At 38.1% G+C, this 13,456-nt stretch overlaps 1 protein-coding gene across 4 annotated transcripts in view; it reads left to right on the top strand.

Moving 5' to 3' along the window:
• PTPN1 (protein tyrosine phosphatase non-receptor type 1) overlaps positions 1 to 13,456 on the top strand; it is a 41,340-nt gene that overhangs the window by 15,246 nt on the left and 12,638 nt on the right. For 3 of the 4 annotated variants that reach the window (XM_062009461.1, XM_062009462.1, XM_062009464.1), the window contains one exon: positions 12,477 to 12,567. In XM_062009461.1, coding sequence (XP_061865445.1) covers positions 12,477 to 12,567 — 91 coding nt within the window. Of the gene's footprint in view, positions 1 to 3; positions 80 to 12,476; positions 12,568 to 13,456 lie in introns of those variants that run through there. The other variant, XM_062009465.1, reaches the window with a different exon arrangement.

Raw genomic sequence — 13,456 nt, 5'->3', positions numbered from 1 at the left:
TGAAGTAACTGTGCTACTCAAATCTGGAAAGCGATGCTGGTGGAGCTTGCTCTGTGTAACGGGTTTACAGATCCATGAGGTATTGTCAAGATTAACTTAATTACATTCTGAACCAGTTTTGTTTTTCTAATAAGCTTTGTTTGGTACCTTCTGCAGAGATTACTGGATGAGCAGAAGCATTCCTCAGAATCTGTGTGTACTGAACAGACACTTTATGCATAAATTTGTTGCTTTTTCAAAAAAAAAAAGTCTAATTTTAACATAACATATGGCAAGCTGGTGTCTAAAACTGCTTTAACTGACTGTACTTTCTAAAGGCACATATGACTAGTTTAACTTGAGATAAGAACTAAGAAAAACTGTTTTAATACTTGTTTGCTTCTTTTAACACTAATAGCTTGCTTACTCTATCCTCTACATTACAGTAGATAAGATCTGAGTTTAGTTTTAGTCAATGTAGAAAATTATGCTTGCAAATTAATCTTGTTTTCTTAAAACCTTGATTTCACTTCTGCTTTTTCATGATGGTAAGAGGCTTTCAGACCAACTCAAATCAAGAAAATAAAAGCTAGGCAAACTCCAGAAGTTCTGATTTCCAAGTAATAATCCTTTGGTTTCTGGTTTTGTGTCATCACGGAAAGTAGGCAATTGACAGTTAAATCTAGAAGTGGGTTTGTGTTTAGAAAGACTTCCTCACCAAAAATGTAAAGGAAGTGCATGATTTCCAGGTCTGACTCCCATGCCTCTGAATGATGTCTGCTTACAATGACAATTCATTTTTCTAGAGTGATAGTGATGGGATAAGGGAGCTAATTTAAAACTTTCTTCCCTTGCCTCTAGGGACCTGGGAAGACAAAAGCATTCCTGCAACAGCCTAAAAAAAAGGTTAGAGAAATAACCTCCCTTCTGAAAGGAGAAATATATAGTTGTTCCAACACAGCTGTCAACCCAAGAGCATTACAGGGAAGTGGCTGGATTCCTAAAATGGTAGTGAGAAACATTGAATCTTAAGTTAGAAACTTAATGAGTTTGAGCATTGCAGATGAAAACTAATCTTGGAGAACACAAGTAGCATCCATAATAGCAACCAAGAGGTGTCTTCAGACTGTCTTCAGTGATGCATTTGTGCTGCTCTTGAGGCAGGGCACAGCTGGCTATTTGTAAGAGATTGGGTAGATCAAAATCACATCTAGTATTGAGGCTCGTCTCTTTCTCATTGAAACTCTAAAAGAGTTTCCCAGTCCAAGTTGACATAAATGTTTATTTTGGAATGTAATGCCAGCAACAACAACAAACTTGACATTAGGGCATTCAAAGGACAATAGCAGTGATATGAAAAAATGCAAGATATTTTCCTTTGTGAGGTCTAGAAGTTTATTTTTGTAGCTTTAAGTCTCTAATGAACTTGCAAAGGATTATGTGTGTATATGTTCTTATATACAGCCTGCCTTTTCCCCTTCTGTGCCAATTCTGATGTCATGTTAACAGCTTAACAGAAATAAATTGATGATAAATCTCAGAGTATATGAAGTCTCTTGCTTTCCCTATTTTTGCGTTGACTGGGATTTCTGGGAGGTATTGTAAGGTGCCAGGTCAAGTTGTTGAATTTGTCAAGAGCTTGATAAGTAAATGAGAAGCACTCTGGAGCTCTTTAAAAACTCAGATTTTCTGTTCTCAGGCACATCTAGTGCTGGAAGACCTCTCTGACGCTGGTGAATTTTTTGCTTTTGATTGAACTGTTTCTATGTAGCTCTCATTTCACCTAGTTTTCAGTACTAATTTTGAGCACGTACCAGAATTTCTGGGGTCATCTTAATTCCTGATTTCAAGTAGTATTTGTAAATTGTCTTTTGTCTTCATTACTAGTAATGGAATGACCATCACTCCACTGTAAGTAACATGTCAGTGTATTCAAGAGAGCCATGTGTGGGTGTTTTCTATTTGAACCTCATCATCATCCCTCTGCAACAGAAAGCAGCACTGTAGAACAAGCTGAAAACTGTAAAAAGCATGTTCCTGTTTGCCAAATCCAAGGTTAAAAATAATTGAGATCTTTTTCAGGGAACCAGATGCCTTCCAGGGAATTGTCCTGGTGTTAAATGTATGGATGTAAAATTTAACTCTCTGGAAAAACACCCACAACTTTATCACTAGGAGACTGGTTTGAAAAACAGCTTTTCTTTCTCTGACTTGTTAGGATTGCCACGAAGAACTGTAAGATGCCCCAAAGTCTGACAAATAAATGATTTTCTGTCTGTATTGGATAGGCAGAATGATGGATTGACATTGTAGTACATGGCAATTTTATATCACGAGTGTTGTTAGATACTTTACCTGCCCTTTAGGGCCATTTTATGGCTTTACTCGTAACTGAAGTTCCTGATGCTTCATGAATGCTATCTAATTAATTTCAATTGTAGAGAAAGGGGAAAGCTAATGAGTTGGTGAGGTTGTGTTCCCAGCTTATTTGTGGTTGGTGTTTTGGGACTGCTCTGTAAACACCTTGTCATTTTCCTTAAGATGCTTTCCCAGGACAGGCCTCTGGGTTAGCAGTAGGCTCATATTTTGTGCTGTCAACTTCTGTGCTCTGCTGTCAGGGCAAAATTGCCTTTCCCTGGGGGAGAGAACATGATACATGTATCATACCAATTGGAATGTTTGGGAATTCACCCTTTGTTTGGAGTTGTGTTAATGCTCTAGTGGATGATTTCCTGAACACATTAAGAAAGTTAACTATGTGAGCTTCTTGTATGGGCCATGTTGTGGAAATACACATTGTGGTGGAACTGTAATGCACAAATGTTGCCATTTCTTAAAAAGAGATTAAAAATCTTAGCGTTTTTAATTTTTTTTTTTTGCTACTTTCAAACATCTGTCCTGAGCAAAACGACTACAGTGTTTGTCTGTTAAGCAGCTAAAGTGCTGTACTGTTTGTTTGGCTTTTAGTCAACATTCTTTCCAGGAAAAGGTGAAAGGACACAAATACCACAAACCAAGTTTCGTTTGTAGCTCAGTGAACATGAAGTATTATGTTTTCATCTAGAATTAAGTATGTTTTTAAAAAACTTAATCAAGGCTTAGGAGGAAGACTTAAACTTCAGCTCCTCAAATACACAAGGCTGCTTGCTTTCAAACTTGGCAAGTGTGATATTACTCATCAAGACCACAGAAATTGTTCTGTGTTTGGTTACTCTGGGTCCTTTGGTAATTGTAGTAGTTCTGTTACAGTTCATTAGATGAGCATATTTAATAGTCTCCCTAATGGATACAGAGGGCCTTAAACAGTGACAGTAGGTCCAATACAGAACAACTGCCTGGAGTCTCACTTTAGGGAGAAGATTATACTGTCCTCCTATATTGGTACAATACCTAGTACCTTTGGAGCCTCTCAAATTCCCTGTTGACTGTAGTAATAAAAGTGTAAGAGTAAATAGAAGAGCAGAATACGTTCAGAACCAAAAGTCTTGGAGCAGACATATACATTGGGCTCAAAAATGGGAGATAAGGAAAAAGAATGTGTAAAGATCTGTTGAGCTTGTATCTGGTAAGACTTGAATCTGTTGCCTGATAAAGGTACTACAGTGATGGCAGTCATGGAAGTGGCTGTAATTGTAAAATGCCAATTGGATCCAAAGTATTTCATTGTTGTCCATTCAAATCTCGGGTCAAGTTTAAGTTCTGAAACAGTAATTCAGTTAAAGGATGTCTTTTTTGTTTTCTAACATGCAATCTTCACTCTTTGCTTTTTAAACAAGTCATTTTTAGCAACTGTGGTGTCATTTGGAAAGACATGATTTAAAAACACTCAGCCCACCCCAACAAACAAACCTACAACTGGTGAATTTTCGTTACGTTTCTCAAAAGTTTGTCAGAGGGGACACCCAGAGGAGAAGGTAAAAGACAACTTCAGACAGGGCCTGTGAATTATTTCTGTTGCTTACTACTGCTGTCATACAGCTGACAGGAATCAGTAGTATCATTATTAGGAAGTTTTTGTCCCTGCACCAGAACACTTGCTCTGGTGCCTTGTACAGATCAAATCACACACGTGTGAAGGGGGAGGATGGTAAGTTATTAAATAGAACTATGTGCCTTTGTTCATTTACAGTAACATTCTTCTGCTTCAAGATTGTAAATGTGCTCGTTTCAGTTTGCTGAAATCAATTTACAGGAAGTCGGGCTGGACTGATTCACTTTTCTGCACGTTGATTTCTGCCTGAAGTGAAACTTCTGATATTAACAAAGCATGAAGGATTTTTAATTAGGTTGTTTTTGTCAAACATCACTTGAAATGGCTGAAAATAATAGTGCCTTTTTTCTTATTCTTAAAGGTTGATTTGCTTTGTTTTCCAAAGGTGAGATTTAAATCTGTCTAGGAATGACTCTGGGTAATTCTGCAGTGGTAATGACGTTTACAACTGGTTTGTGCTTATCTAGAATAAGAATTCCACTGTTTTTCTACCTTCATTTCAGTACCTTTTCTTGATGCTCTGAAGATAAATTAGCCACTGTGTGGTAGAATAAACTGTTTTCAGGACTCCAGAGTATGCATATGTATGTCAGTCATGACAGGTAAAGAAGCAGCACCTTGACGATAGGTGTTGATAGGTCCCGAAACAGAGTGAAAAACTTGAAGGATAATATTTGGAGGTTTATTCCCTCCATCTCTTTAATTCTCTTGTCAAGGCTTTGGGATTTCATCCATCAAGTTACCTGGCTAAGTTCAGAGCAAAATGTACATTTTAGTTTGCTAATAGTAACTAAAGATGAAGTGAGTAGGTTTACGCAGCTCATTCAAATAACTGTTGCATAAAAAAATACTTCATCCTTCTGCTGAAGGGGTTTTGGATAAGACTGTTACAGATTAAACCATGTCAACATGGCATTGCCTTCTGCTATCTTTTGTAAATAGGACTCTGGTTACTGAGAGATATAGTGTCAGTTGTTGGCTGTTAGACAGCAATTGGGAAGTTTTTAATCTCAGTTTTATTGTGGATTTTTACAAAGAAATTACTTCTGCAAGCCAGGTACTGATTTTTTTTTCAAGTCGGAAATTCATACATTAGTGCCTGCTGTTACTAGTGGTATTAAGTGTGCAAACTAGGCTAATTAGCTCTCATCTGAAGTCTTCTGCCCTTGTGCTAGCACAAGCCTTGATATTGTTTAAACAAAAGATGATTTCAAACCTTTTAAAAAGACTGGATTTTTTTAATGTGCAGAACGCTGAGCTCTATAAATGAGTCAGGGGTTTATACATTGAACTAGTACTGAACTTCAGTGTGTGTTAAATGGTGTTACCACACCTGTGTTCAAATGGGTATATTAACCTGAGCTGCTTTCTGAGGCCCATGTAAATGTATTTAAATACCTGAAAGTCTAGCATGTGCTTGAAAATATTTGCATAATTTTGAGGGTGGAAACATGTAGCTAACATGTAGCTGCTTGATGACTAACAAAACCCAAAAAAGAAAATCCCACACTTAAACCACACCCAACTTCTTCAAAAAGCAGTAAAACATTACAGTGTTGGTGATGACCATGAAAGTGAATGGTGTACCTATACAAATGATGAACCCTCATGAACACTGTATCCCTTGATACCTCACTGTAAACCTTGACGAAAAAGGGGCACTTTGAATAAAAAGACCTAAATTTTATTATCTTATTTATTCAAATTAGCTTATTTGTCTTGAGATAACAATGGTGATAATGGAGCATGCAGGAATTTAGGGCAATAGTACGTTCTTGCTTATAACTAAGGTTATAAACACTGTATGTAGGATCTCTAGAAGATAGTAGAGTCAGAGTTGGTATAAATAAAAAGTCATTCCATGGTTCCTATTTCATGAAGCCAGAGATCCCACTGACAAACTGTAAAATATTTGCAGTGGTTCCAAGGGCATCTCTTGTCCTTTTGTTTTTGATTTGCAGCTTGTCTAAACCCTAGAAAATGTCTTGGTTAAGTAGCACAGTGATCTGTTTTTCCTGTGAAAAGATGTGAGAAGATGCCTTTCTCATCCCTCCTTCACCTTGTAGCACTTACAGTTTTTGTCTTTTTTTTTTCTCCTCTCCTCCCCACCCTCCCCAAGTCTACACACATGGCCTTTCAATTTTGGGAGTTTTGGTGGTGGTAGCTCTGTAAAAGCTCTGCTGCTGCTAGGTGGCTTGTGAGATGTCAGAATGAAAATATTAGGTAACTAGGAAAGGAGAACTCTGGTTATAACCACAGCTGTCAGTTTATGAAGCCAGGAATTACACATTGTTAAACTCGCACAAATCCCATACTGCAACCAAATTAAGGTCTGTATTTGCTACACAGACTAAATTCCTTTAGGAGTCATGTAGATATTTAGGCTGTCAGATGCACTAGTCTATTTGAGATAAGGTTAAACCAAAACTCTCAATCCAGAGACCTCTAATGTTTGGGCAAATCAGGATCTGGATTTCATCTCTCTGATTATTTTTCTTACAGGAGAAGAGTAACTGAGTTAGAACCTCTTGACACTTTAATGAGACTGTGGTTTGTTTCCTGGCACTGACTTTGTTTGATGATACAGATAGCAAAGCTTTTCTTTAGCACAGCAGCTGTCAAGAAGAAGCCATTTCATCTTCTCAAAAGTGTCTCTCCTTCCAGTAATGTCTAAGATGTGCTTCTGGAGCAGATTGAATATCTGGAAGGAAAAATAGAGATGGACGTGAAGGAGGGAACTTCGGTTGTTTTCTTACACTGACCCTCCATTCAGTTGTTTCCTGTTTTGGCAGTGAGTACACAGCTACAAAACAGAAGTAGAGTGTTCCTGCCAGCTACTCTGAACTTCTTCTGTTATGGGTCATAAATTTCAAGGACAAACTGTATTTTGAATGTACTGAAATTTGAGAAGTCTCATGTAATTCTTTAACCTAATAGTAGAGTTTAGATCTTTGCTTGCCCTGGCTCTGCTGCACCTCCCAGAAAGATCAGAATTGAAAAATCAGGTTTAGTTCGTTGCAGATTATGGCAGGAGAATCTGAACAGCTGAACTGCAGGCGTTTATTCTATAGCAACGTCTTTCTTTTCACAACATGCAAAATAAATCCAATGTTAAAGTTTGGAAATGACAGTCTATGGCTTGCTGGAAGTTGCAAGAACCATTCAGGGGCAAGTGTTTAATTAAGCATTTACAGTATTGAGTTACCCACCATGAGTACTGCAGGGTTTACTGTTGTGATTCTTAAATTTCTACAGGTAGGCATGTTGAAACTAGTCAGTGGTGAGAAACAATCTGTAATATTTCCTGGCTGCAATGAACGTGGGCCCAGAAAAAAAAATAGTAGAGTTTCTCATGTGCTGGTAGGATTTAATAACATGATCATGCCCAGTTTACATTCTCCTGGAGGTTTATTTCCGTGCTTACAACCAGCTGACTGGTATCAGGAACAGTGCTTACACTGCATTGCTACAACCTGTTCCAGATCACCCCTGTAGTGCTGAATTAGCAAGGGGCTTTCTAGGAAAACCCTGTTGCAAGGGTGTGATTTATTTATTTGTTTTCAACTCACGTAATCACACTGTTGAACTATAACAAGCCTGTCCCCTTCTGTCTCTGTGCTACTTGGCCTCAGGAAGAACCTCAGCATACCAGCCAACGGGCTTTTTTTGAGGGAGATTCATAAACAGATCAATACTACCATATTTTACTTGAAAGCAAATCTGAGAGGCTAGAGAAAATGGTTTTAAAGGGTTTTAAAGTCTACATTTCTTTCATTTATCCTGCTAAAATTCTGCAGCTTTGTGTTAAGATTAATGTTATATGATGCAATTGTCTGTTCATTTATCTGATCTTTAGATTACTTTTTATACAGCCTCATTTCTTGTCCTTGTCCAAATATTCTGTTGTAACGTGTAATATAGGATAGCAAATTAAATCTTCCTGTCATAGTGGGTTGAATGAGTTGCTCTCTATGTACTTCACATCTTAGCAAGGTTCTTTGAGGAGTTGATTCACTGCTTCTCAATGACTCAACTTGCTCCCTTACAGTCTGAATCTGGAGACCCTTTCCTGCTGCATGAGGTAGCTGTTTATTGTGGATCCTTTAGTATTATCTGTTTTTCTTGTCTTCTGTACAGACCTTTGCCACTTTATATATTTGTAGGAGTATTTCCATTTTGAAATTGGCCTGTAATAACATCTCAGAAAACAACAGCTTTGACTTGACTTTTTGACTTCTTGAGGGGTTTGTTTTTTCACTCTTCACCTTTTTCACTGCTAGCTTTAAGAGGAAATATTTTTTAAGCTCTTAAGCTAACATCACTTTTTATTTAAGTCTTTATATACTTGCTGTGAATTGCTTTCCTTAGTGCAACTCTCTAAATAGTTTGATTACTGTGCACTTCTGTAGCTCATGATAAGATGCAATTGGTGCTTCCAATAGGTACAGAACTGTTAAAATGACAGTATATCATTATCTCTTAGTCTGTCCTACTTCAGAGTTCACGATGTAATAAAATAGTGAGATCAAATTGAGGCCTGCAGCAGAGTTCCTTGAGAGTCTTTCTGTTGAATCTGAAGGCTTCTAGACTGGATATTTAGTTTCTCTCTGAAAATATTGATGTGCAAGTCTAAGCAACATTGCAGTGTGCTTGAATGACTGATGTTATGAACACCTCTGTATGTGATCTTACCTAATACTTACTTGAAGACTTTGAGGTATATCTTCTCTTTCTTAATCTCCCATTGATGTCTGAATAGTGTGGGAAGAGTACAGTCAAATGTGCTGTTGTGCTAAAGAGTTTACATAGGACAGCTGTAGTGTAGTGTAGAGCATCAGTGGCTGGGACAGGTGGGAAAGTTTGCAGAGAATACTTACTGAGCAAAGGGGCATTGGAAGACCTAGGACCCCAGAGGAAGGTCTGAATTGAGGGTAGTTTTCTGAAGGCTGAGAGGAATGGGAAGAAAGTACTGTAGGCTACAGAGTGAATCACTAATGTAAGGTTTCTGACAGGGGGAAAGGAAAAAGGGTCAGGCATTTTGGGGCAAGGGGCTGAGAGCCACCATAAGCACCTCTTCCTAACAAACATCTGTAGGCTTCTGGAAAATAAGATTGTGTTCATGGCACTCATCCATTTTGTCTGAACAGCACAGCCATCTGCCCCTGCGTTCTGTGTCCTTACTCGTGGCAAGGAACGTGATGCTGTCAAGCCAAGTGGAACCCATTCATGTGACTGAGAAAAACCTTCTCTTGTAAATCACTAAAGAACTGCTATTTCAATCACTGCTGCAAATGAACAACTGCAAGAACTTTGTATTTGAAGAGCAGGGGTTCAGCAGACTTCCTTTTCCCACCTGGGAAGTTTTTGGGGTTATTTGCGCAGGGTACGGGACTCAAAACCAGGAGATGAGTGGCACAGAATGACTCATGCTGAGAAACAAAGCATTTGACTTTGGAAAACTGACTTCAGGTCTAGCCCTTCCTCTTTAAAGTTTTATGTTGCATGACCTTTTAAATGAAATGCCAAGCTTCCTTTTTAAATGACAAGATCCCTGCAGTGTGACTATGAATATGATTCAAGAAGATGTTTCATAACTTTATCAATCCCCGTGTTCATCCTCTAACTTCAGTTCTCATGCCATCACTGGCTTCAAGTTCCTCATAGCATAATAATTCCATACTTTGAATGAGTCTGCCTTCTCCAGCATGGAGATCCTGTAGCACTGACATATTCTGTAACTGCTCTAACATCAGTGAGCATCAGTAGTTGTGTGACTCCTGCAGGAACCAATAACAGAAGCTTTTGAGGAGTGGACAAGAAAGCCTGTAACATGGCCATTTTACCTAACTTTTGGCACCAGAGTTTTTATCTCCAATAGTTTTCTCTTTGAAGGCCCATCTGATTTACATTGAATTCAGCTTTGTATCCTGGAAGTGATCATAGATTCCTTATCACTAGCAAAAGCTGTTAAGCTCAATCCCGCAACCACCAACCAAAAAACCTGACCAACCAAATGCCCCAAATCACTTTTATCCTATACTGCTGAGAAGAGGATGCTCTATCTTTTCAGGCATGGGTTTGGCCTCTGAGGTCCAGGCAAGGTTTCTATTTGGTTGGTGTTCATTACATTCAGAAATGAAGTGCTCTGTGCTAGCTGGATTTTCATACGATACAGCTTCTTGCCTGTTGCTGTATTGAGATCCCTCATTTTATTACCACCTCACCCTACTTTCTTTTTTCTGCTTGTTGAAACACTTCAGAAATACATCACTGGTTTTAAATTGTCTTTAAAATGATCTGATATTTGGTAGTGAGGTAATAGCCAGCTCTCTACCCCCTGAACGATAAACTACCAGTTTCAGATCCTTAAGTATGTGGTGTTGGTATTTGAATCTGTGGATCAGCCTGAGGCAGGGAGTAGTGTATAGGTGCCCACATGTGTATGTCTAAATATGATAGTTTTATGTTAGAATGCCTTTGTATCTTTCCATTTCTGCAATGAACCATTTAATCTGTTTCCTTCTTTAAAAGAAGAGAGTTCTTTTCAACTTTGTTAATGCTGTAAAAGGAAACAGTGTAGACTGGTGCTATTGCTGAGTTAACCCAATGTTTACAGAAAAAATGCCTCAGGGTTTTTGGTTTGCATTTTGCTGTTGGATGGGGTTTTTCTAATATAAGTCCCAAGTGCTGGGTTGCTTGTGTTGGTTTTTGTGCTTTTTTTTTTTTTTAACACTTGAAAAAATAACTTATGTAAGCTTTGTGGGAAATGTGTTTAGAGATCTTGAAAACAGTTTTTCTTAATTCCCTAGTTGTGTCTCTTGTTAATTCTGTACACCAATGCAGAAGAAGAATAACCCCCTGCAAAACACAAAGTCACCAACCTAGTGTTGGAGGTGAATTTATGAAAACACCTATTTTAGCTGCCTCGTGTTTGAGATATTAGACTGTGGCAGTCGAGATCATATTCTCCAGACTGCATTCTTCATAAGCAGAAATACTGGCAGCCATGTGTTAAGCTATAAAAAGGCAGCAGCTGATGTCAGGGCTTATTTCAGTGAGGAGTTGTTTCAGAATACTGTACTAATTTTGAGCAGGTATACGTAAACTAGAAATCTTCCCTTGGCATGTAGTATTCAGTGTCTGAATAATTGGGTAGGAAAAGATGAACAAGTCATGAGCAGCAGTAGATAGCCCACTTTTTAAAAAACAGTGTTTTCAGCATTGGGTGTGATCCTTCATGCAAAAACTGAGGAACTAGAAACCAGTTTGGTTTGGCCTGCATTTTGAGGATTGGATTTAGTGGTATAAAATCCTCCTGCTCTCCTGTTGGAAAGCTACCATAATTTGAACCAGAGCCCGAGCTAATTTTAAACTATTAATAGAGGAGTGCCCAGCCTTTCTGTGCAAGTGATGTATAGATCACAGCAGCCTTCCAAATGCTGTAGCTTTATGTGAACAGAAACCTGTTCTCTGGTCACAGTGGGTGTGCGTTAACACCAGGATCAAATATGTCTGTATCTGGAGAGATGATTATTAAGATCTGCTTCATTTAGGTGGCTATATTGAATTAGATACAGTTAAAGGATAATATTTTTTAATGGTGATTTTTTTTTAGTGGCCCCTGGGCTAGGTTCAATTCTTGATTTCATGTATGTGCACAATGTCTGTCTGAAGATTTCTTAATTATGTTATTGAAATATCAGTTCTACAGTAAATCCATTCCTTCAGTTTTCATTAGTTTTGGTTAATCCAACAGCCTCACCCTGAAGTTCCTGGTGCTATGAATTTTTAGGAGTTGCATATTTATGCAGTATTTACTTACAATGTCAAGTTCTGTTTCTACAAATTGGGACTAATGTCCAAGGATAGTAATATTGTTTTTATTAGAACTTTTGAAATTGTCTCAGAGAGCTGAGCTATTATATGCATCTGAAGAAAAACCCTGCAAGAAACCCTAATGATATGCTAGAGAGGATATATATGTTTTAGTTGAGCATAGGAATGGGATACAAATAACCTTCACCACTTGCAGCTTTATGACATCTTGCTGATAATGCAACATAAAGATGTAAGTGATCTTAGACAAGTCACCTCTCCATGTGTGGGTTTGATGCCAAGGGGTAGACAAGTCTTTTTCCATCAGAATGAATGTTTTCTAATTGCTGCTGAGTCAGATGTGCTGATATTGATAGTTTTACTGATCGTGGAAATAAGTGCTTACAACAGTTTATATGGAGGTGCTTTGAGGCAGAGACCCTGCTTTGTCAGGAGTGTCAGGGCATAATGTCTGGTAAATGTTTTGCTACTTTCTCATGCAAGCTAATAATATTTTAACACACAAATAATACTAGTGTTGCATTCTGTTGGAGCCCAAAGTGCTTTCTGTCCAGAACTCCCATATGTGAAGATGTGAATTCAAATGGGTATATATCTTAAAATAGTTCATGGCATGATGATATTGGAGGATTCAGATCTAAGACTTGATTTTTTTTTTTTTTAATTTCAGGACATCAGGCATGAAGCCAGTGATTTTCCATGCAAAGTGGCCAAACATCCCAGAAACAAAAACAGAAATAGGTACAGAGATGTCAGCCCCTGTAAGTACACTTTCTTCTCCATTGTTTTTAACAGACTGTTGACCTCTCATGACTTCTAACAGATAATGTTCTTTGTAAGAACAGGATTTCTGTCAGATGGTTATGCAGCCAAGACAATTCTTAATATATTTGGTTATGACAGAGATGTCACAGCATCCTGTGACATCCATAGGATTATACTAGAGCAGCACATGGTAGATTCTCTATTTGTAGGCAGAGAACATTAGAGAAAAGTGGTGGTTGAAATAGCATTAATAAAATTGCAAGTATCCTTTCTATTACAGTATGCTTCCTACAGCATCCTCCTAGTCAACATAGCATGACTGTGCCCCTATTGAGACATGGGGAAGAGTCTGCATGAAACAAATAACTGCTAGAAATAAATCCTAAGCCAACTGGAACAGAGAAAAGGGGAAGTTTGCAAAGGTGGTAATGTTAGTGTGAGACTGTGTTTCTGAAGTTATTATTGTTACATATTCTGGTGGGAAGTGCATCTTCAAGCATGTGGAGCCATCGACTGGGGGCAATAACGTTGCACATAGTTTGCTTTACTAAGCAGTTCTAATATTTGGGGTTCTGAGTAACAAATGGTTCCTTTTTGCCTTTAGATAATACTGCTTTCAGTCTGTTTGGCTTTCCTGAAAAATGTGGGAACTGTTATATGTGGTTTTTTTGTTGGTAGTTTGTTCTTTTTAATCCTAAGTGGAGCAAGCTGAGACTGTCAAAAGAGAAATGAAATTATGTTTGCTGTAATTCTGGAACTTTCATAATTCTTTCTGTACATTAAGATGTAATTGGCTTGGGAAAAGTAGCTGAGTGTCTGTTAGAAGAATAAGAAGTCCTTGTTCTGTCTGTCCAATATATTTTTAGGTAAGCCTTAAACAATCCT

Source organism: Colius striatus, chromosome 16 (genome assembly GCF_028858725.1).
Source record: "Colius striatus isolate bColStr4 chromosome 16, bColStr4.1.hap1, whole genome shotgun sequence".
Taxonomy (NCBI): Eukaryota; Metazoa; Chordata; class Aves; order Coliiformes; family Coliidae; genus Colius; species Colius striatus.
Note: the sequence above shows the minus strand (reverse complement) of the source record. Positions and strands in the feature narration are given on the sequence as shown.